Source organism: Chiloscyllium plagiosum, unplaced genomic scaffold (genome assembly GCF_037043375.1).
Source record: "Chiloscyllium plagiosum isolate Xiang-an unplaced genomic scaffold, Cpla_swu_hap1 HiC_scaffold_48, whole genome shotgun sequence".
In the NCBI taxonomy this organism is placed as follows: Eukaryota; Metazoa; Chordata; class Chondrichthyes; order Orectolobiformes; family Hemiscylliidae; genus Chiloscyllium; species Chiloscyllium plagiosum.
In genome coordinates this window covers 22002830-22027521 of record NW_028270186.1, presented here as the reverse complement: position 1 = coordinate 22027521, position 24692 = coordinate 22002830, and the positions used below count along the sequence as shown (strand labels likewise).

General features: G+C 48.7%; 1 protein-coding gene across 1 annotated transcript in view; it reads left to right on the top strand.

The window, feature by feature from the left end:
- Positions 1–24692, top strand: part of unc93b1 (unc-93 homolog B1, TLR signaling regulator) — a 37359-nt gene that overhangs the window by 4882 nt on the left and 7785 nt on the right. The window contains exons 2-5 of the mRNA XM_087984342.1: positions 17605–17706; positions 19625–19766; positions 22082–22235; positions 22474–22635. Of these exons, the coding sequence (XP_087840468.1) occupies positions 17623–17706; positions 19625–19766; positions 22082–22235; positions 22474–22635 (542 nt within the window). The 5' untranslated portion in view covers positions 17605–17622. The remainder of the gene's footprint in view (positions 1–17604; positions 17707–19624; positions 19767–22081; positions 22236–22473; positions 22636–24692) is intronic.

Sequence of the window (24692 nt, the reverse complement as noted above, 5' to 3'; positions counted from 1 at the left end):
AAATGAGGCTGGAAAAACACAGCAGGTCAGGCAGCATCCGAGGAGCAGGAACATCGATGTTTTGGGCAAAAGCCCTTGATCAGGAATAGAGGCAGGAAGTCTCCAGGGTGGAGAGTGCTGGACATGGGATAAGGAGATTTCATAAAATTCCTACAGTATGGAAACAGGCCTTTCGGCCCAACAATTCTACACCAATCCTCCAAAGAGTAACCCACCGGGACCCATGCCCCTATTACTCTACATTTACCTCAGACTAATGCACTTAACCTCCACATCACTGAACGCTATGGGCAATTTCCCATGGCCAATTCACCTAACCTGCACATCCCTGAGCACTATGGGTAATTTAGCATGGCCAATCCACCCTAACCTGCACATCCCTGAGCACTATGGGTAATTTAGCACGGCCAATCCACCTAACCTGCACATCCCTGAGCACTATGGGTAATTTAGCACGGCCAATTCACCTAACCTGCACATCCCTGAGCACTATGGGTAATTTAGCATGGCCAATTCACCTAACCTGCACATCCCTGAGCACTATGGGTAATTTAGCATGGCCAATCCACCTAACCTGCACATCCCTGAGCACTATGGGTAATTTAGCATGGCCAATTCACCTAATCTGCACATCCCTGAGCACTATGGGTAATTTAGCATGGCCAATTCACCCTAACTTACACATCCCTGAGCACTATGGGTAATTTAGCATGGCCAATTCACCCTAACCTGCACATCTTTGGACTGTGGGAGGAATCCGGAGCACCCGGAGGAAACCCACGCAGACACGGGGAGAATGTGGAAACCCCACACAGACCCCGAGGCTGGAATTGAACCCGGATCCCTGGCGTTGTGAGATTAGGTTATATTACTTACAGTGTGGAAACAGGCCCTTCGGCCCAACAAGCCCACACCGACCCTCCAAAGAGCAACCCACCCCTACACCTAACACTACGGCCAATTTAACATGGCCAACTCGCCTAACTTGCACATCTTTATGACTGTGGGAGGAAGCCGGAGCACCCGCAGGAAACCCACGCAGACACGGGGAGAATATGCAAATTCCACACAGACAGTCACCTGAGGCTGGAATTGAACCTGGGTCCATGGTGCTGTAAGGCAGCAGTGCTAACCACTGAGCCACTGTGCCCCCCCCCCCCATTAATAATGACGCGAGTGCTGGAAAGGGACCGGGGGGGGGGGGGAATGGGTGGGAAAGTTATTTGACATTAGAGAACTCAACGTTGAGTTCTCTGTAGTCTGTCGAGGTGGAAGATGAGGTATTGTCCCTCCAACTTGTGGTCTGATGCACTATGGCAATGGAAAAAACCGAGGATAGACATGTTGGAGGGGAAGCAGGAGGGGGAATTGAAATGGGCCATGACTGGAAGGCCAGGCTGGCCATTTAGGGTCCGGCGAAGATGTCTGGTTGCACCGATGTAGGCAAGCCTACATCAGGAGCACTGGATGCAGTCGGCGAGGTTGGAGGGGGTGCAGGTGAACCTCTGCCTCACCTGGAAGGACTGTTTGGGGCCCTGGATGGAGGTGAGGGAAGTGGTGTACGCCAGGCATTGCATCTTTTTCGGTTGCTGGGGAAGATATGGGAGAGTTGTGGGGGTGGAGAGCATGGAGGCGGTTTGAGAGGTTGGTGAGGAGTGTGGCGCAAACCGAAGAATGGCGAAGGAAATGGTCCTTGAGGAAGGCAGAATGGGATAGAGAGGGAAAGATGTTCTGAGTGGAGTGGTGGAATTGGAGTTGGCGGAAGAGTTTAAGGATGATATATTGGATGCGAAGGCTGGGGGGGTGGGGAAAATGAGGACAATGAGATCCTATGTTTGGAGGGAGTGTTTAGAGCAATGGAGCATGGATTGGAGGAGGTGCAGAGGAGGGCTCTTCGGATGACGCCTGGGAAAGATCATTTTTGGAAATATGATATTTGCGAAGCTCAGGAGTGGAATGTCTCCTTGTTAGAGCAGATGAGATGGAGGAATTGAGAAAGCGGGATGGAGTTTTTGCAGGATAGGCGGTGGGAGGAGGTGTTGTCCAGGTAGCTATGGGAATATAGTATATGTCAGTCCGTAAACTGTTAGTAGAGATAGAAATGGAGAGCTCAAGAAAGAGAGGGTGGTGGCTGAGATGGATCAAGTGAATTTGAGGGCAGAACGGAGGTTGTTAGTGAAGTTGATAAACTGCTCCAGTTCAGCCTGGGTGCAGGATGCAGCACAGACACAGTCATCTATATAACGGGGAACAGCACCAGAATATGTACTGAAGAAAGACTGTCTGACATGACCGACAAAGAAGCAGATGTAGCTGGGGCCCATGCGAGTGCCCATGACCATCCCCTGGATATGGGGAAAGTGGGAAGAATTGAAGGAGAATTTATTGAGAGTGATGACTAATTCAGCGAGCTATTGGTGGGAGGGACTGGGTGGGAAAAGACTGAGGGCCTGCAGGCCATCATTGTGGGGTATGAGTGTGCATAGTGACTGCACGTCCATCGTGAAGAGGAAGGGAACTGGAAGTTTCCGAGAAGGTGGAGGGCATTGTTTGTGTGGTTTGACACAATCCCTCAATTCCTGATGAAGGGCTTTTGCCCGAAACATCGAGGTTCCTGCTCCTCGGATGCTGCCTGTCCTGCTGTGCTTTTCCAGCACCACTCTCATCTGGACTCTGGTTTCCAGCATCTACAGTCCTTGTTTTTACCACAATCTCCACCTTGCCCTGTAACCAAGAAAAAAATGCAATATCTGCCAGCACACCATCTCCCTCACCTCCATCCAGGGCCCCCAAACAGTCCTTCCCTGTGAGACAGAAATTCACCTGCATCTCCTCCAACCTCATCTACTGCATCCGGTGCTCCCAATGTGGACTTCTGTACATCAGTGCGACCAAACGCAGATGATGTGACCATTTCGCCCAAAATCTTTGTCGGGCCCGAAATGGCCAGCCTGCCCTCCCAGTCACCATCCATTTCAGTTTCCCTTCCTGCGACATGTCCATCCTTGCCCACCTCCATTGCCGCAGTGAATCAGACCGTGAATTGGAGGAACAACAACTTGTCTTTCACCTGGGCAGCCTACTGCCTGGAGGACACCACGTTGAGTTTTCCAATTTCAAATAACCTTCCCACCCATCCCCTGGCACCCTTTCCAGCAGTAGCCCTTGGATACCAACTTGAGGAACATTTCAGGGAACATCTCTGGGACACACGCATTAAACAACCCCACCTCTCTGTGGCTGAACACTTCAACTCCCCCTCCCACTTCACCAAAGACATGCAAGTCCTGGGCTGCCTCCACCACCAGATTCTAGCCACCCTGGAGAGAAAACGTCTTCTACCTTGGGAGCCTCCAACCACATGGGATCAGTACTGATTTCACCAGTTTCCTCATCTCCCCTCCCTCCACCTTATCTCAGATCCAGCCCTCCAGCTCACTTTCGCCCCCTTGAACTGTCCTACCTGTCTATCTTCTTTCCCACATATCCACTCCAACCTGTCACCATCAACCACCCACCATCATCTAGCTATCACATTCCTCGCTACCTTCCCCCCAGCTCCACACCATTGCCATTTCTCTCTTAGCTCCCTTGGGCACTCCCACATTCCTGACGAAGGCCTTATGCCCGAAACGTCGATTCTCCTGCTCCCCGGATGCTGCCTGACCAGCTGTGCTTTTACAGCACCACACTTTTTGACGTCTTCCTTAATACCTACCCGTGACCATAACCCCCTACCCATTTGGGCAGCATGGTGGCACAATGGTTAGCACTGTTACCTCACAGCACCAGAGACCAGGGTTCAATTCCCGCCTCAGGCGACTCTCTGTTTGGAGTGTGCACGTTCTCCCGTGTCTGTGTGGATGTGCTCCGGTTTCCTCCCACAATCCAAAAATGTGTAGGTTAGGGTGAATTGGCCATGCTAAATTGCCCGTAGCGTTAGGTGAAGGGGTAAATGTAGGGGAATGGGTCTGGATGGGTTGCGGTTCGGTGTGGACTTGTTGGGCCGAAGGGCCTGTTTCCACACTGTAAGTAATCTAATTACGTTCCCCCAGCTCCAACCCCATCCCTCTATTTATTTCTGAGCTCCCAACCCCCACCTAGTCCCGATGAAGGATCTCGACCTGAAATATTGACTGCTTGATGCTGCCTAATTTGCTGTGTTCCTCCAGCCTCCTATCTGGTTTGAAGGAGTTGTTGAGGTCTGGGTCAGATCAGCTATAATCTTACAGAACCTCAGGCCCTGGCTGAAAGGCTTATTGCTGGACCAATTTCTTATCTTCTTCACCGAGCTGTTCCAGACGTATCTGAGTCAGTAAGAGTAACCAGGGCAGAATCCTTGTGAAGGTAAGGTCCTGCCTCCATTGTGTTGTGTGGCACTGTCACTGTGCTAAATGGGACAAACTTCGGATGATCTAGCAACTCAAGACTGGGCATCCGTAAGACATTGTAGGCCATGAGCAGCAGGAGAATGGTGCACCAGCATAACCTGCCTTGGCCCATGGCCCAGCCTTGTTTTGGGCGAGACCAGACCCCTTCAAAATCTTTCAAGAAAGAGGCTTTGACCCTAACATTTTCTCATTATAACGGCAGATGGGAAACGTCTGTTCCGAACGCAATGCTACTTGACGTTAAGCAAACTACTTGACGTTAAGCAAAACACAATTTATTTGAACAATATAGTTAAAATACAACCAAAGGAAGAAGTCATTAAAACACTATTGGGAAAATTAACAGAATAATAGAAACAGTAATTATTACTGATTAACTGTTTCAATACAAGAACATCCCATAAACAGACCCGTTGGCAAAAGGGTGAATTCAGACACAGATTCTCACATGCTATTATAGAGTCATACAGCACAGAGAGAGGCCCTTTGGCACAAATTGGTCCATGCCAAACAAAGACATGCACAAGAATTCCTAGAAGCATGGCATTCCAACCGGAACTCTGTCAACAAACACATCGAGTTGGATCCCATCTACCACCCCCTTAGAAAAGGAACAGGAAGTGACTTCACCACAGGAAATAACATCACCACAGGAAGTGACATCACCAACCCAAACATATAAATAGAAAGCAGAAAGTTCCAGCATTGTTTTGCATGAGGTCCACTGAAGATGTTAAGGTAATGAAATGTCTGGAAATGTACCTTTCACCTCAGCGAGCAAACCTACATCCAAAACTGAAATGTCTGTCCACGCTAACCCTATTTCCCTGCACTTGGCCCATATCCTTCTAATCCTTTCCTATCCACCATTTGTCCAAATGCCTTTTAAATGTTGATAATGTACCTGCCTCAACCACTTCTGCTGACAGCTCACTCCATATGCATGTGTGTAAAAAAAAAAGTTGCCCATCAGCTTCCCTTTTATTCTTTCTCCTCTAACCTGAAACTGATGCCCTCTAGTCCTCGATTCCCTAACTCTGGGGGAAAAAAACGTGCATTCACTGTATCCATGCATCTCATGATCTTATACACCTTAATAAGGTTCGCCCTCAGTCCCCTACGCCCTAAACAAAAACATCCTTGCTTGTCTAATGTCTCCCTATAAGTCAGACCATTGAGTCCTGGCAATATCCTTGTAAATCCTTGTTCTCTAATCCAGGAGGAAAAAACATCAAGAGAAATTTCAGAGAGAGTAGCACGTAGGAGCTCGAAGCTCCTAATTCTTTTGAGACCCCAATAACTTCTGCTTAAAGTCAAGCTTACCAACTAAACAAACCCAGGGAAATAGCGAGGAAGGAGATCAATCTGAGACTGGTACAGTTGGGAAAAGAAATAAGTCAAACAGTCAGGAACAAAGCAGAGATCAAGGTAGAACTGCTAAATTAAACTGCATTTATTTCAATGCAAGAGGCCTAACAGGGAAGGCAGGTGAATTCAGGGCATGGTTAGGAACATAGGACTGGGATATCATTGTAATTACAGAGGCGTGGCTCAGAGATGGACAGGACTGGCAGCTTAATGTTCCAGGATACAAATGCTATGGGTTGGATTGAAAGGGGGGCAAGAGAGGAGGGGGAGTAGTGTTTTTGATAAGCGCTGTACTTAGGGAGGATATTCCTGGGAATTCACCCAGGGAAGTTATTTGGGTGGAACTGAGAAATAAGAAAGGGATGATCACCTTATTAGGATTGTATTATAGCCTCCCCAGTGGGAAATTGAGAAACAGATTTGTAAGGAGATCTCAGCTATCTGTAAGAATAATTGGGTGGTTATGGTAGGTGATTTTAACTTTCCAAACATAGACTGGGACTGCCATAGTGTTAAGGGTTTTGATGGAGATGAATTTGTTAAGTTTGTACAAGACAATTTTCTGATTCAGTCTGTAGATGTACCTCCTAGAGAAGGTGCAAAACTTGACCTACTCTTGGGAAATAAGGCAGGGCAGGTGACTGAGGTGTCAGTGGGAGAGGTCTTTTGGGCCAGTGACCATAATTCTATTAGTTTTAAAATAGTGATGGAAAAGGATAGGCCGGATTTAAAAGTTGAAGTCTTAAATTGTAGGAAGGCTAATTTTGATAGTATTAGGCAAGAACATTCAAAACTTGATTAGGGGCAGATGTTCGCAGTTAAAGGGATGGCTGGAAAATAGGAAGCCTTCAGAAATGGGATAACGAGAGACTCAAGACAGTATATTCATGTTCGGGTGAAAGGTAAGGCTTGTATGTGTAGGGAACACTGGATGACAAGAGAAGTTGAAGTTTTGGTTAAGAAAATGAAGGAAGCATATGTCAGGTATAGACATCAGAGATTGAGTGAATCCTTCGAAGAGTGTAAATGCAGTAGGAGTATACTTAAGAGGGAAATCGGGTGGGCTAAAAGGGGACATGAGATAGGGTTAAGGAAAATCCAAAGAGATTTTATAAATATATTAAGGAGAAAAGGGGATAGAATAGGGCCCCTCAAAGATCAGACTAGGTGTGGAACCACAGGAGATGGGGGACATACTAAACGAGTATTTTGGATCAATGTTTACTGTGGAGAATTACATGGAAGATATAGAACATGGAAAAATAAATGGTGACATCTTGAAAAATGTCCATATTACAGAGGAGGAGGTATTGAATGTCTTAAAGTACATAAAACTGGATAAATCCCCACGACCTGATTAGATGTACCCTCGATCTCTGTGGGAAGCTAGGGAAAGTGATTGTTGGGCCCCTTGCTGAGACATTTGTATCATCGATAACCACAGATGAGGTGCCGGATTACTGGAAGTTGGCTAATGTTGTGCCACTATTTAAGAAAAATAGTAAGGAAAAGCCATAGACCAGGGAACTATAGACCAGTGAGCCTGACATTTGTGATGGCCAAGTTGTTGGAGGGAATCCAGAGGGACAGGATTTACTTGCATTTGGAAAGGCGAGGACCAATTAGGGATAGTCAGCATGGCTTTGTGCGTGGGAAATCATGTCTCACGAATTTAATTCAGTTTTTTGAAGAAGTAACAAAGAGGATTGATAAGGGCAGAGTGGTGGACGTGACCTATACAGATTTCAGTAAGGCATTCAGCAAGGTTCCTCATGGTAGAATGGTTAGCAAAGTTATCTCATGGAATAAAGGGAGAACTAGCCATTTGGATACAGAACTGCTCGAAGGTAGAAGACAGAGGATGGTGGTGGAGGGTTGCTTTTCAGACTGGAAGCCTGTGACCAGTGGAGTGCCACAAGGATCGGTGCTGGGTCCACTACTTTTCCTCATTCATACCAATGATTTGGATGTGAACATAGGAGGTATAGTTAGTAAGTTTGCAGATGACACCAAAATTGGAAGTACAGTGAACAGTGAAGAGGGTTACCTCAGAGTACAACGGGATCTTAATCAGATGGGCCAATGGGCTGAGGAGTGGCAGATGGAGTTTAATTTAGGTAAACGCGAGGTGCTGCATTTTGAAAAGGCAGATCAGAGCAGGACTTATACAAGTAATGGTCAGGTCCTGGGGAGTGTTGCTGAAGAAAGAGACCTTGGAGTGCAGGTTCATAGCTCCTTGAAAGCTGAGTCACAGGTAAATAGGATAATGAAGAAGACGTTTGGTATGCTTTCCTTTATTGGTCAGAGTATTGAGTCCAGGAGTTGGGAGGTCATGTTGCTGCTGTACAGGACATTGGTTAGGACACTTTTGGAATATTGTTTGCAACTCTGGTCTCCTTCCTATCGGAAATACGTTGTGTAACTTGAAAAGGGTTGGAAAGGATTTACAAGGATTTTGCAAGGTTTGGAGGATTTAAGCTACAGGGAGAGGCTGAACAGGCTGGGTTCCTTTTCCTGGAACGTCGGAGATTGATTTATGAAATCATGAGGGGCGTGGATAGCGTCAATAGACAAGGTCCTTTCCCTTGGGTTGGGGAGTTCAGAACGAGATGGCACAGGTATAGGCTGAGAGGGGAAAATTTTATAAGTGACCTAACATACAACGTTTTCACGCAGAGGATGTGTGTGTGGAATGAGCTGCCAGAGGAAGTGGTAGAGGCTGGTACAATTGCAACATTTAAAAGGCATCTAGATGGGTATATGAATAGGAAGGGTTTCGAGGGTATGGGCTACATGCTGGCAAATGGGACGAGATTGGGTTCGGATATCTGGTTGGTATGGACGGGTTGAATCGAAGAGTCTGTTTCTGTGCTCTATGAATCTATGACTCTGTGACCCCCATAACTAGAATGCCTGGTCTATGACAGCTGACACACCCAGGCTGCTTCTATTGTTCCAGCTTTTTAAAAAAAAACCCAAGGTCTCACAAGCTCTTTACTGGATTCAGTAGCTCCAAACCTCTGCCTTGCAACCTCTCTTCCAAAAAAAAACTACATAACCTCTTGAAAGCCACAACATCATCACAGGCACTACCATCAAGCCAGGCGATGGTTCAGTTGAGAGTACAGAAGCAGCACCAGGTTTACCTGAAAATGATGTGTCAACCGAGTGAAGCTGCCCAAGAAGCCAACTTGCATATCAAACTGCAGCAGCAGCAAGTAATAGACAGAGCTAAGTGATCCCACAGCCAAAGGATCTCATTGAAGCTCTGCAGTCTTGCCACATTGAGTTGTGAATGGTGGTGGATAATGAAACAACTCACCGGAGGAGGTTTCATAAATATCCCTATCCTCAATTATGGGAGAGGCCAACACATCAGTGGAAAACCCTTTCAAGTTACACAATGTCCTTCCGATTGGAGGGAGACTAGAGTTGCACACAATAGTTCAAAAGTGCCCTATGACCATAGAACATAGAAAAGTACAGTCCAGAACAGGCCCTTTGGCCCACGATGTTGTGCCGAGATATAATCCAAATGTCAAATATAGTAACTTAACCTACGCACCCCTCAACTCACTGCTATCCATGTGCATGACCAGCAGTCGCTTAAATGTCCCCAGTGACTCTGCTTCCACCACCACCAACTGGCAACGCATTCCATGCACACTCAACTCTCTGCGTAAAGAACCTACCTCTGACATCTCCTTTATACCTTCCTCCTAATATCTTCAAACTATGACTCCTCCTACCAGTCAGTCCTGCCCCTGGGGAAAGGTCTCAAGCATTCGCAGCAATCTTCCGTCAGGTCACCCCTCAGCCTCCGATGCTCCAGGGAAAACAGCCCCAGCCTGTTCAGCCTCTCTCTGTAGCTCAGATCCTCCAACCCTGGCAACATCCTTCTAAATCTTTTTAGATTAGATTACTTACAGTGTGGAAACAGGCCCTTCAGCCCAACAAGTCCACACCAACCCACCAAAGTGCAACCCACCCAGACCTACACCTAACACTACAAGGAATTTAGCATGGCCAATTCCCCCTAACCTGCACATTTTTGAATTGTGGGAGGAAACCGGAGCGCCCGGAGGAAACCCACACAGACACGGGGAGAATGTGCAAACTCCACACAGAGTCGCCTGAGGTGGGAATTGAACCCGGGTCTCTGGCGCTGTGAGGCAGCAGTGCTAACCACTATGCCACCGTGCCACCCACGGTTTTCTGAACCCTTTCAAGTTTCACCACATCTTTCCAATAGGAAGGAGACCAGAATTGTACGCAATATTCTGATAGTGGCTTAATCAATGTCCTGCACAGCCGCAACATGACCTCCCAACTCCTGTACTCAATACTCTGACCAATAAAGGAAAGCATGCCAAACGCCTCCTTCACTATCCTATCTACCTGCGACTCCATTTTCAAGGAGCTATGAACCTGCACTCCAAGGTATCTTTGTTCAGCAACACTATCTAGGACCTTACCATTAAATGTATAAGTCCTGCTAAGATTTGCTTTCCCAAAACGCAGCACCTCGCATTTATCTGAATTAAACTCCATCTGCCACTTCTCAGCCCATTGACCCATCTGGTCAATATCCTGTTGTAATCTGAGGTAACCCTCTTCGCTGTCCACTACACCTCCAAATTTTGGTGTCATCTGCAAACTTACTAACTGTACCTCTTATGCTCGCATCCAAATCATTTATGTAAATGACAAAAAGTAGAGGGCCCAGCACCGCTCCTTGTGGCACTCCACTGGTCACAGGCCTCCAGTCTGAAAAACAACCCTCCACCACCACCCTCTGTCTTCTACCTTTGAGCCAGTTCTGTTTCCAAATAACTAGTTCTCCCTGTATTCCATGAGATCTAACCTTGCTAATCAGTCTCCCATGGGGAACCTTGTCAAACGCCTTACTGAAGTCCATATAGCATGGATAGGATAAATAGACAAAGTCTTTTCCCTGGGGTTGGGGAGTCCAGAACTAGAGGGGCAACTTTTTCACGCAGAGGATGGTACGTGTATGGAATGAGCTGCCAGAGGGTGTGGTGGAGGCTGGTACAATTGCAACATTTCAGAGGAATTTGGATGGGTATATGAATAGGAAGGGTTTGGAGGGATATTGGCTGGGTGCTGGCAGGTGGGACTAGATTGGGTTGGGATATCTGGTTGGCATGGACGGGTTGGATCGAAGGGTCCAAGTTGGTAGGATTAGGGAAAACCCTAAGGCTTTCTATAGGTATGTCAGGAATAAAAGAATGACTAGGGTAGGAATAGGTCCAGTCAAGGATAGTAGTGGGAAGTTGCGTGTGGAGGCTGAAGAGATTGGGGAGACACTGAATGAATACTTTTCGTCAGTATTCACTCAGTATCAGGACATTGTTGCCGATGTGAATACTGAGTCACAATTAAGTAGAATGAATGGCTTTGAGGTATGTAGGGAAGAGGTGTTGGAAATTCTGGAAAGGGTGAAAATAGATAAGTCCCCTGGGCCTGATGGCATTTATCCTAGGATTCTCTGCGAAGCAAGGGAGGAGATTGCAGAACCATTGGTCTTGATTTTTATGTCCTTGTTGTCTACAGGAGTAGTGCCAGAAGATTGGAGGCTAGCAAATGTGGTTCCCTTGTTCAAGAAGGGGAGTAGGGATAACCCTAGTAACTATAGGTCGGTGAGTCTCACTTCTGTTGTGGGCAAAATCTTAGAGAGAATTGTAAGGGCTAGGATTTATGAAAATCTGGATAGGAATAATGTGATTAAGGATAGTCAGCATGGTTTTGTGAAGGGCAGGTCGTGCCTCACAAACCTTATTGAATTATTTGAGAAGGTAACTAAGGAGGTGGACGAGGGTAAAGTGGTAGATGTGGTGTATATGGATTTTAGTAAGGCGTTTGATAAGGTTTCCCATGGTAGGCTACTTCAAAATATACGGAGGTATGGCATTGAGGGTGAGTTGGAGGTTTGGATTAGGAATTGGCTGGCTGGAAGAAGACAGAGTGTAGTAGTTGATGGTAAAGGTTCATCTTGGAGTGCCGTTACTAGTGGTGTTCCGCAAGGATCTGTTTTGGGTCCATTGCTGTTTGTCATTTTTATAAATGACCTGGAGGAGGGGCTAGAAGGTTGGATGAGCAAGTTTGCGGATGATACGAAAGTCGGAGGAGTTGTTGACAGTGAGGAAGGATGTGGCAGGTTACAGCGGGATATAGATAAGCTGCAGAACTGGGCAGAAAGATGGCAAATGGAATTCAATGTAGCTAAGTGTGAGGTGATTCACTTTGGTAAAAGTAACAAAAAGATGGGGTACTGGGCTAATGGTTGGATACTTGGTAGTGTGGATGAGCAGAGGGATCTTGGTGTCCATGTACACAGATCTTTGAAAGTTGCCACCCAGGTAAATAGTGCAGTGAAGAAGGCATATGGCGTACTGGCTTTTGTTGGTAGAGGAATTGAGTTCCGGAGTCCTGAGGTCATGATGCAGTTGTATAAGACTCTGGTGCGGCCGCATCTGGAGTATTGTGTGCAGTTTTGATCGCCATACTATAGGAAGGATGTGGAGGCACTGGAACGGGTGCAGAGGAGGTTTACCAGGATGTTGCCTGGTATGGTAGAAAGATCGTATGAGGAAAGGCTTAGGCACTTGGGACTGTTTTCATTGGAGAAAAGAAGGTTTAGGGGTGACTTGATAGAGGTGTACAAGATGATAAGGGGTTTAGATAGGGTCGACAGTGAGAATCTTTTTCCACGTATGGAGTCAGCTATTACAAGGGGGCATAGCTTTAAATTAAGGCATGGTAGGTATAGGACAGATGTTAGGGATAGGTTCTTTACTCAGCGAGTCGTGAGTTCATGGAATGCCCTGCCAGTAGCAGTGGTGGACTCTCCCTCTTTATGGTCATTTATGCGGGCATTGGATAGGCATATGGAGGATAGTGGGCTAGTGTAGGTTAGGTGGGCTTGGATCGGCGCAACATCGAGGGCCGAAGGGCCTGTACTGCGCTGTATTCTTCTATGTTCTATGTCTGTTTCCATGCTATACATTTCTATGAATCTATGACTCTAAGTGAAAACAACAAATGTGAGGATCTCAGCGGGTCAGAGAGCATCCATGGAGAGAGAGCAAGTTAACGGTTCAAGTCGAGACGACGCTTCATCAGAAGTGTTGAATAAGCGATCTATCACAGCCTCTTTCAGTGGTTCCCAGCATTACAGATGATAGTCTTCAGCTAAATGGCATTGACGCTCTGCAAGTGGGCTATGGGCCCCTGACAATATCCTACAAGACCACGCAAGATATGTGCTCCAGGACGTGCTGTGCCTGGGTCTGAAAGAAAAGAGATACAGACAGACAGGAGAGCAAGAGACAGGGGAGAGAGAGAAAGCCAGGGGACAAAGAAAACGAGAGATAGGGAGAGAGAGATAAAATAAAAGACAGAGAAGAACACTGAGAGAGACGAAAGAGAGACGGGTGGAAGAGAAGGACAGAGCAACACAGGTGACAGGGACAGTAAGAGAGAGAGAGACTTACAGAGTAAAAATTGAGAAAAGACAAGTGAGAGCAAGACCAACAGGATAGACAGACACAGAGATGAAGAAAGAGACAGGCAGAGATGGAGAGAGTAAAAAAGAGAGATGAGAGAGAATCAGAGAAAGAAACATAGGAGCGAGACAGAGGCAGTGAAGGGAGAGTGAGAACAAAGAGGAGAGAAAGGCAGACAGTGTGAGACAGAGACAGAGAGACACACATAGAGAGAAACTGGTAGTCAGAGATGGACAGAGAACATACAGCAGCACAGTACAGGCCCTTCGGCCCTCGATGTTGTACCGGCCTTTTATCCTACTTGAAGATCAGACAAACCTACATTGTGAAAGCAAGAGAGGGAGCGAGAGGAGAGAGACAGATGAAGAAAGAGGGGAAGAAAAGGTAAACAGAGACTATGAGGGACAGAGGGAAACCGAGGATGTGAGACTAGACCAGCAGCTGCCAGAAAAGAGAACCAAAAGTCAAAGATACGTTGGTGTAATGAAAGGCTGAGAGCAGATCGGGGCAACACAATCCAATCCCTCTTGGAGGATGAGGGTTTGGCTGAGCTACTGAATGAATTGGAAAAGTCATGGTGTCCAGAATCCAGTAACCTGCTCCCATCAAGACCTAAGCAGTGACTTAGTGGTTTAGTATCACTTCCTTGTTTTAAACTGCATTATTCTATTTATACATGAAAAAAAATTTGGTACATTATTTTTAGCAGCCTTCTCAGCAGCTCAAATGTTTCTTTTGAAATGTCGCTTTGAGATTTTCTGTCCCTTTCGAGCGAAAATTGTTCTTCCAAACGAGAACCTCAAAAATTACAGCAGAAAGACGAGCACTGCTGCCTTGCAGCACCAGGGTCCCAGGTTCGATTCCAGCCTTGGGCGACTGTCTGTGTGGAGTTTGCACATTCTTCCCGTGTTTGCGTGGGTTTCCTCCGGGTGCTCCGGTTTCCTCCCACAGTCTAAAGATGTGCAGGTTAGGTTGGATTGGTCATGCTAAATTACCTGTAGTGTTAGGTGCATTAGTCAGGGGTGAATGTGGGGAAATGGGTTACTCTTCGCAGGGTCAGTGTGGGATTGTTGGCCCGAAGGGCCTGTTTCCACACCGTAGGGAATCTAATCTAATCTGAAAAGATAAAACCAGGCCCATTCACTAGCATGGTAGGGCTGCCATAGTTGCTATTGGAGGAAGAAGGGAACAAGAGCTTGCTGTGTAGAAAATGAGTGTTCGCTCTCTTTACCTGACAATCTGTTCAAATTAATTGCCAGCCTTACAAAAGGAACAGGTAAAAACAAGGACAGCAGATGCTGGAAACCAGAGTCTGGATCAGGGTGGTAGTCTGCAGGTCAGGCAGCATCCGAGGAGCAGGAAAAATCGACATTTTGGGCAAAAGCCCTTCATCAGGAACAGTCTTACAAAAGGAACAGCCATGCTTTGAGAAGGACCTGTAACTTTAGATTAGATTAGATTACTTACAGTATGGAAACAGGCCCTTCGGCCCAACGAGTCCACTCCGACCGTCCGAAGGGCGACCTTTACATTTACCCTTTCACTTAACACTATGGGACAACTTAGCGTGGCCAATTCACCCTAACCTGCATATCCCTGAGCACTATGGGTAATTTAGCACGGCCAATTCACCCTAACCTGCATATCCCTGAGCACTATGGGTAATTTAGCATGGCCAATCTATCCTAACCTGCACATCCCTGAGCACTATGGGTAATTTAGCATGGCCAATTCACCCTAACCTGCATATCCCTGAGCACTATGGGTAATTTAGCATGGCCAATTCACCCTAACCTGCATATCCCTGAGCACTATGGGTAATTTAGCATGGCCAATCCACCCTAAGCTGCATATCCCTGAGCACTATGGGTAATTTAGCATGGCCAATCCACCCTAACCTGCACATCCCTGAGCACTATGGGTAATTTAGCATGGCCAATCCACCCGAACGTGCACATCCCTGAGCACTATGGGTAATTTAGCATGACCAATCCACCCTAACCTGCACATCCCTGAGCACTATGGGTAATTTAGCATGGCCAATCCACCCTAACCTGCACATCCCTGAACACTATGGGTAATTTAGCATGGCCAATCCACCCTAACCTGCACATCTTTGGACTGTGGGAGGAAACCGGAGACATTTGACATTGTCACTTTAAAAAGAACTGTACCCTGTAACTATATATTACCGTTTTGGGGGGTGGGGAACAGACATTGCTGTTTGAAGAAGGCCAGACACTATTGACTTTCACAACAGGCACCATACAGACATTGCCCTTTTAAGTGGGACGGACCTGGCAGCATTAGCGGGCGTGGTTACTATAAGAGGAAGTGAGCCCTCCTCAACGCTTCAGTTGCACACAAACAGAAAAGTTACTTTCAGGGTGAAACAGAAAAGTTACTTTCAGGGTGAGACAGAAACTGGAAGGGGGAGGGAAGAGCATGAAATGAGGAAGTAGGGAGCGAAGTTGCTCCTGAAATCTTGGAGCCGGAGGACTTTTTGGAGGTAACAACCAAGCGGGTTTGAAATGTTTGTCCAGGCTCTGGGGTGAACCACTCTTGTGTCTGCCCTCACGCTGAACAGATGCTGGGCTGCTCCTTCAAAAACACTGCAGCCAGGTTTTTAGGCTCAACTGCAACTCGAAAACTGTCTCCGGCTTCACTGAGAAACCAGGAGGCAAGCCATTGGAGCACAAGCTCTCAACTCTTCCCAGAGACAGAGTCTATGCAGTGAATTGCTGCTGAACCCTTCCTGACCGCTACCAATGGCCTCCTGGATCACTGTTGCCCTCCGGAGCAAGATTTCCGTCCTCTTCTACTCACCATTGCCTTCCCCGAGCAGCCCAGGCACTTAACAGTATCTCTGCTGGCTTTCTGCTTGCAGCAGTGGGTTACCCACAGGGGAGGAGCAGACAACACCTCGGTGTAGCTCTCTCCTGCAAATCTATGCCTCCCAACAGTGGGCCGCCCTCTCGGACAGTGGGGTGCCCCCCACCCCCAGCGATGCCTGTTGAATAGTGGTGCCCCCTCGGCAATGTCGGTTGGATGATGGGGTGGTGCCTATTGGACGGTGGGCTGCCTGTTGGGCGATGCCTGTTGGGTGGTGGGCTGCCCCTTTGGCGATACGTGTTGGACGGTGGGCTGCCCCTTGGGCGGTGCCTATTGGATGGTGGGCTGCCCCTTGGGCGATGCCTATTGGATGGTGGGCTGCCCCTTGGGCGGTGCCTGTTGGACGGTGGGCTGCCCCTTGGGCGATGCCTATTGGACGATGGGCTGCCCCTTGGGCGATGCCTATTGGATGGTGGGCTGCCCTTTGGGCGATGCCTATTGGACGGTGGGCTGCCCCTTGGGCGATACGTGTTGGACGGTGGGCTGCTCCTTGGGCGGTGCCTGTTGGACGGTGGGCTGCCCCTTGGACGATGCCTATTGGACGATGGGCTGCCCCTTGGGTGGTGCCTGTTGGACGGTGGGCTGCCCCTTGGGCGATGCCTATTGGACGGTGGGCTGCCCCTTGGGCGATGCCTATTGGATGGTGGGCTGCCCCTTGGGCGATGCCTATTGCATGGTGGGCTGCCCCTTGGGCGATGCCTATTGGACGGTGGGCTGCCCCTTGGGCGATGCCTATTGGACGATGGGCTGCCCCTTGGGCGATGCCTATTGGACGATGGGCTGCCCCTTGGGTGGTGCCTGTTGGACGGTGGGCTGCCCCTTGGGCGATGCCTATTGGACGATGGGCTGCCCCTTGGGCGATGCCTATTGGACGATGGGCTGCCCCTTGGGCGATGCCTATTGGACGATGGGCTGCCCCTTGGGCGATGCCTATTGGATGGTGGGCTGCCCCTTGGGCGATGCCTATTGGATGGTGGGCTGCCCCTTGGGCGATGCCTATTGGATGGTGGGCTGCCCCTTGGGCGATGCCTATTGGATGGTGGGCTGCCCCTTGGGCGATGCCTATTGGACGGTGGGCTGCCCCTTTGGTGCCTGTTGGATGGTGGGTTGCCCCTTGGGCGATGCCTGTTGGATGGTGGGTTGCCCCTTGGGTGATGCCTGTTGGACGGTGGGCTGCCCCCTCGGTGATGCCCTCTGGACAGTGGGCTGATGCCCCTCGGATAGGACAGTGCCCCCTTATGGATGCCTGCCACTTGCTGGGCTGATGCCCTTCGGATAGTATGGCGCCCCCCCCGCCCCCCCCACCTTGGCGATGCCTTTCGAAGAGTGGGCCGATGCTCCTCGGACAGAGTGGTGTCCCACTGTTGCTGACCTAATTTTTCTCTCTCTCTCACTCTCTCTCTTTCTTTTCCCCCAATCCCCAACAGCCGTGCGTTGCCTGAGTAATGGAGCCAGATACGATCGATCACCATGATGCCCAGCAGAATGGGATGGCGGCGGGCGAGCAGGATGACCACTTTGACGCTCAGGTAGCCTTGGGGACCTCGTCTCATGGCGCAATGCCCCTGTGCCATGTCTGTGCCCCCTCTCCCATCTTGCTGGGTCAAGGGGCAGGCAGGATCTATTCACCCCCTGAAACGCTGCCTTCCAGCTGAGTGGGCTGGGATGGCTTAGATTCGGGGGACAGGGTTCAGTCACTGCCTTTACCTGTCTCATATGTCTTTCAATGAGAGGTTAGTGGAGCGGGAGTAGGCCATCTGGCCCATCAGGAAAGCTCTAGTGTGTCCATCCGATAACCCCACAACTGAGTTTCCTGCCCCCTCTTTTTTTTTCCCCTTCTGACCCTCGATTCCCACACTGGTTCGAAATCTGTATTTTCTTTTTCTTAACCTTGCCAAAATACCGTGCGACCCAGCCTCAACAGCTCTCTCTGGTGGGGGGGGGTTCCACAGACTCACTCCCCACTGAAAGAGGAGGAGGTGAATTACTTTGGAGACCCAGCTTCGAATGTCGCCCTGGCAGATGGTAGCATTTGGAGTAAATAATATCTGTAGTTAAGAGTCTATTCACGTCGTTGAGTGTCACGAAAAGCCCACTGGCTCACAAATCCCCATTCGGGAGGTAAACTGCCAAGCTCAACTGGTCTGGCCTACATGTGACTCCAGACCCCAGGCAATGTGATTGACTCTTAACTGCTATCTGGACAATTGGGCATGGGTAATAAACGCTGGCCTAGCCAGAGAGGCCCTCATCGAATGAATAAAGAAAAAAGAAATTCCTCCACATCTTTAGTCTGAGATTATACCCTCTGATCCGAGACACTCCCACAAGGAGGAACAAGCTGCCTTGTTATGTCCCCTAAGAATCTTACCACCCCTCCATACCTAGTATTTAACACAGTGATCACTCTACCAGACTCTCTCTCCCAATGTGCCTGTTTGTTAGATTAGTTTCCCTACAGTGTGGAAACAGGCCCTTTGGCCTAACCAGTCCACACCGACCCTCTTAAGAGTAATCCACCCAGACCAACATCCCTCTGACTAATGCACCTAACACTAAGGTTAATTTAGCACGGCCAATCCACCCTAACCTGCACATCCCTGAACACTATGGGTAATTTAGCATGGCCAATCCACCCTAACCTGCACATCCCTGAACACTATGGGTAATTTAGCATGAGCAATCCACCCTAACCTGCACATCCCTGAACACTATGGGTAATTTAGCACGGCCAATCCACCCTAACCTGCACATCCCTGAACACTATGGGTAATTTAGCATGGCCAATCCACCCTAACCTGCACATCCCTGAACACTATGGGTAATTTAGCATGGCCAATCCACCCTAACCTGCACATCCCTGAACACTATGGGTAATTTAGCATGGCCAATCCATCCTAACCTGCACATCCCTGAGCACTATGAGTAATTTAGCATGGCCAATCCATCCTAACCTGCACATCCCTGAGCACTATGGGTAATTTAGCATGACCAATCCATCCTAACCTGCACATCCCTGAGCACTATGGGTAATTTAGCTTGGCCAATCCACCTTAACCTGCACATCCCTGAACACTATGGGTAATTTAGCATGGCCGATTCACCCTATCTGGGAATTTTTGGACTGTGGGGACCGTGACCCGGAGGAAACCCACGCAGACATGGGGGGAATGTGCAAACTCCACACAGACAGTCGCCTGAGACTGGGATCGAATCTGGGACCCTGATGCTGCGAGGCAGCAGTGCTAACCACTGAGCCCAGCGTGACGCCCATTAGGGTCTGTCTTGCTATGTCTGCTTGTTACTTCTTGTTCTTTCTGCTCCCTTCCCCCTCTCTGCCTCATCCCCCATTCTGGTTTCAAAATTTTAACCCAAATTTCTGCCCGTTTTCCCATCGCTCTTCTCCCCCCGACACTGCTGATTTTGTTTTGTTTGCACTGGGGACAGATTGACGACTTCATGGCCCCCAACCAGGATTACAATGAGGAGGAGGAGGAGCGGAAATATTTCCGCCGAAAACGTCTGGCTGTGGTGAAGAACGTGGTGTCTGCCAGTCTTGGCAGTTCTCTCACCTACGGAGTCTATTTGGGTGAGTTGCAGTCCTTGGGGAGAGGCAGGGGCAGCATGGTGGCTTAGTGGTTAGCCAGGTTCGATCCCCGCTTCGGGCGACTATCTGTGTGGGGTTTGCACATTCTCCTTGTGTCTGCGTGGGTTCCCTCCGGGTGCTCCAGTTTTCTCCCACCATCTAAAGATGTGCAGGTTAGAGTGGATTGGCCAAGCTAAATTACCCATAGTACTCAGGATGTGCAGGTTTTGGTAAATTGGCCATGCTAAATTACCCATAGTACTCAGGGATGTGCAGGTTAGGGTGAATTGGCCATGCTAAATTACCCATAGTGCTCAGGGATGTGCAGGTTAGGGTGGATTGGCCATGCTAAATTACCGATAGTGCTCAGGGATGTGCAGGTTAGGGTGGATTGTGCATGCTAAATTACCCATAGTGCTCAGGGATGTGCAGGTTAGGGTGGATTGGCCGTGCTAAATTACCCATTGTGCTCAGAGATGTGCAGGTTAGGGTGGATTGGCCATGCTAAATTACCCATAGTGCTCAGGGATGTGCAGGTTAGGGTGGATTGGCCATGCTAAATTACCCATAGTGCTCAGGGATGTGCAGGTTAGGGTGGATTGGCCGTGCTAAATTACCCATAGTGCTCAGGGATGTGCAGGTTAGGGTGGATTGGCCATGCCTAATTACCCATAGTACTCAGGGATGTGCAGGTTCGGGTGGATTGGCCATGCTAAATTACCCATAGTGTTCAGGGATGTGCAGGTTAGGGTGGATTGGCCATGCTAAATTACCCATAGTGCTCAGGGATGTGCAGGTTAGGGTGGATTGGCCATGCTAAATTACCCATAGTGCTCAGGGATGTGCAGGTTAGGGTGGATTGGCCATGCTAAATTACCCATAGTGCTCAGGGATGTGCAGGTTAGGGTGGATTGGCCATGCTAAATTACCCATAGTGCTCAGGGATGTGCAGGTTAGGGTGGATTGGCCGTGCTAAATTACCCATAGTGCTCAGGGATGTGCAGGTTAGGGTGGATTGGCCATGCTAAATTACCCATAGTGCTCAGGGATGTGCAGGTTAGGGTGGATTGGCCATGCTAAATTACCCATAGTGCTCAGGGATGTGCAGGTTAGGGTGGATTGGCCGTGCTAAATTACCCATAGTGCTCAGGGATGTGCAGGTTAGGGTGGATTGGCCGTGCTAAATTACCCATAGTGCTCAGGGATGTGCAGGTTAGGGTGGATTGGCCATGCTAAATTACCCATAGTGCTCAGGGATGTGCAGGTTAGGGTGGATTGGCCATGCTAAATTACCCATAGTGCTCAGGGATGTGCAGGTTAGGGTGGATTGGCCGTGCTAAATTACCCATAGTGCTCAGGGATGTGCAGGTTAGGGTGGATTGGACGTGCTAAATTACCCATAGTGCTCCGGGATGTGCAGGTTAGGGTGGATTGGCCGTGCTAAATTACCCATAGTGCTCAGGGATGTGCAGGTTAGGGTGGATTGGCCGTGCTAAATTACCCATAGTGTTAGGTGCATTAGTCAGAGGGAAATTGGTCTGGGTGGGTTATTCTTCGGAGGGTCGGTGTGGACTGGTTGGGCCGAAGGGCCTTTTTCCACACATGTCGGGAATCTAATCTAATCCCTGTGTACCCCTCAATCCTCGGATGGGGCAAAGATGCAACATATTGCTTCTCACCTCCCCCACCGGTGTGGAAACAGGTCCACACCTGACCCATTTCCCTATATTTTCCCCCTTCACCTAACACTACAGGCAATTTAGCATGTCCAATTCACCTAACCTGCATATCCCTGAGCACTATGGGTAATTTGGAATGGCCAATTCACCCTAACCTGCACATCTTTGGACTGTGGGAGGAAACCGGAGCACTCGGAGGAAACTCACACAGACACCGGGAGAATGTGCAAACTCCACACAGACAGTCACCCGAGACTGGAATTGAACCTGAGACCCTGGCGCTGTGAGGCAGCAGTGCTAACCACTGAGCCACCATGCTGTCCATGCGCGGAATGTGCACGTGCCGTTTCAAAGGGCATGTTCAAGCTACCTACAGTTAACGCCCAATTGTTGGGCCAATCTCCAGTCGGCTCCTTGAGGTCTCGAGAGAGAAACATGAGAGGAGCAGGGATTGGGGTCGTGGGGGATGCAAATTCTCGTGGGGAACTGAGGCTGTGACCTCTTCCTTCAGAGGGATAGTGCTCTCCCCTCAGATCCCCGTCCTCCCCTTGTACTTGCATTCACACATGCTTGCTTGCTTTTTTTTCCCTTCTTTCTCTCTTTCTTTGTCCATCCATCACCTGGACACCCCACTCTCAGGCCTTCTGCAGATGCAGCTCATCCTTCATTACGATGAGACCTACCGGGAGGTCAAGTACGGAAACCTGGGGCTTGAGGACATCGACAAGAAGATGCTGATGGGAATAAATGTCACTCCCATTGTCGCCCTCCTCTACACGCCCGTCTTGATCAGGTGAGCTTTGAAGTTTGGAGAGGGGAGAAAAGGTTGCACTCTGACCTTGGAGCGTGGGATCTTTAATGTGCTGCGTGTGATTTTGCGAGGGAGAGGGGCGTATTCCTGCTCTGCCGTGAAGGCAATTCAGTGGTTGTGGGTTGGGGGAGGGGTGATTTGTTGTCAGTGGGAGGGGATGCAAATGGAAGTGCCTCGGTGGAGAGGGAGATCTGACTAATCTCATTCCGCACCTTCCCAGGTTCCTCGGGACCAAGTGGATGATGTTCCTCGCCATTGGGATTTACGCCCTCTTTGTGTCGACCAACTACTGGGAGCGGTATTACACCCTGGTCCCATCAGCCGTCGCCATTGGAGTAGCCATCGTCCCACTGTGGGCAGCGTTGGGGAACTACATCACAAGGTCTGTCTCCATGGTGACTCATTCTTGATCCCCCGACGCCACTTCAAGGCAATACCGAGGGAGCCCTGCTGTTTCTGAACTCTTCCTGTGGAGGCCCTGGGACTCTCTAATTTGTACAATAAAGACAGATAAAGCAAGCAGTCAAAAACTTGGCAGATGAAATGTAATGCAGGGAAATGTAGGAGGCAGAGAGTAATAGTGGACAGATACTTGTCAGACTGGAGACCTGTGACTAGTGGAGTACCTGGGGACTCTGCATTGAGCTCATTTATGTTTGTTTCCTGATGAAGGGCTTTTGCCCGAAACGTCGATTCTCCTGCTCCTCGGATGCTGCCTGACCTGCTGTGCTTTTCCAGCACCACTCTGATCTCTATTCTGGTTTCCAGCATCTGCAGTCCGTTTTTACCTCATTATGTTTGTTATCTATATCAATGATTTGGATGAGAACATATAAGGCACAATTAGTAAGTTTGCTGATGACACGAAAATGGGCAGTTTCGTGGTCAGAAAGGAAGGTTGTCAGAAATTGAAGGGGAGCAGAGAAATGGCAAATATGGTTTAATATAAGCAGGTGTGAGGTCTGGCGTTTTGGAAAGGCAAATCAAAGGGGGAATTTCATGCTGAATGGTAGGAACTTGAGTGTGGTGGAACAGAGTCCTCTTCAATGTCACGGTTCTCTGTAAGTAGAGTCGCAGGTAGACTGGGCAGTGAAGAAGGCTTTTGGCACCCTGCCCTTCATCAGTCAGTGCTTTGAGTACTGAAGTTGGGAAGATATGTTGCAGTTTTACACGACACTGGTGAGGCTGCACATGGAGTATTGCGTTCAGTTTTGGTTACCTTATTATTGGGAAGTGTGGTGCAGAAAAAGCACTGCAGGTCAGGCAGCATTCGAGGAGCAGGAGAGTTAATAGTTCGGGTGAATGATGAAGGGCTCATGCCCGAAATGTCAACTCTCCTGCTTCTCAGATGCTGCAGTGCTTTTCCAGCACCACACAATTTTGACTCTGATCTCCAGTATCTGCAGTGGTCAGCTTCTCCTTTTGGTTACAGGAAGGATGGTATTAAACTGGAAAGAGTGCAGAAGAAATTTGCAAGGATGTTGCCCGGACTCAATAGTCTGAGTTAGAGTCATAGAGATGTACGGCACAGAAACAGACCCTTTGGTCCAACCCGTCCGTGCCGACCAGATATCCCAACCCAATCTAGTCCCACCTGCCAGCACCCGGCCCATATCCCCCCAAACCCTTCCTATTCACATACCCATCCAGATGCCTCTTAAATGTTGCAATTGTACCAGCCTCCACCACATCCTCTGGCAGCTCATTCCATACACGTACTGCCCTCTGTGTGAAAACGTTGCCCCTTAGGTCTCTTTTATATCTTTCCCCTCTCACCCTAAACTTATGCCCTCTAGTTCTGGACTCCCCGACCACAGGGAAAAGACTTTGTCCATTTATCCTATCCATGCCCCTCATAATTTTGTTAACCTCTATAAGGTCACCCCTCAGCCTCTGACGCTCCAGGGAAAACAGCCCCAGCCTGTTCAGCCTCTCCCTGTAGGTCAAATCCTCCAACCCTGGCAACATCCTTGTAAATCTTTTCTGAACCCTTTCAAGTTTCACAACATCTTTCCGATAGGAAGGAGACCAGAATTACATGCAATATTCCAACAGTGGCTTAATCAATGTCCTGTACAGCTGCAACATGACCTCCCAACTCCTGTACTCAATACTCTGACCAATAAAGGAAAGCATACCAAACACCACCTTAACTATCCTATCTATCTGCGACTCCACTTTCAAGGAGCTATGAACCTGAACTCCAAGGTCTCTTTGTTCAGCAACACTCCCTTGGACCTTACCATGAAGTGTATACGGCCTGCTAAGATTTGCTTTCCCAAAATGCAGCACCTCACATTAATCAGATTTCAACTCCATCTGCCACTTCTCAGCCCATTGGCCCATCTGATCCAGATCCTGTTGTAATCTGAGGTAACCATCTTCGCTGTCCACTACATCTCCAATTTTGGTGTCATCTGCAAACTTACTAACTGTACG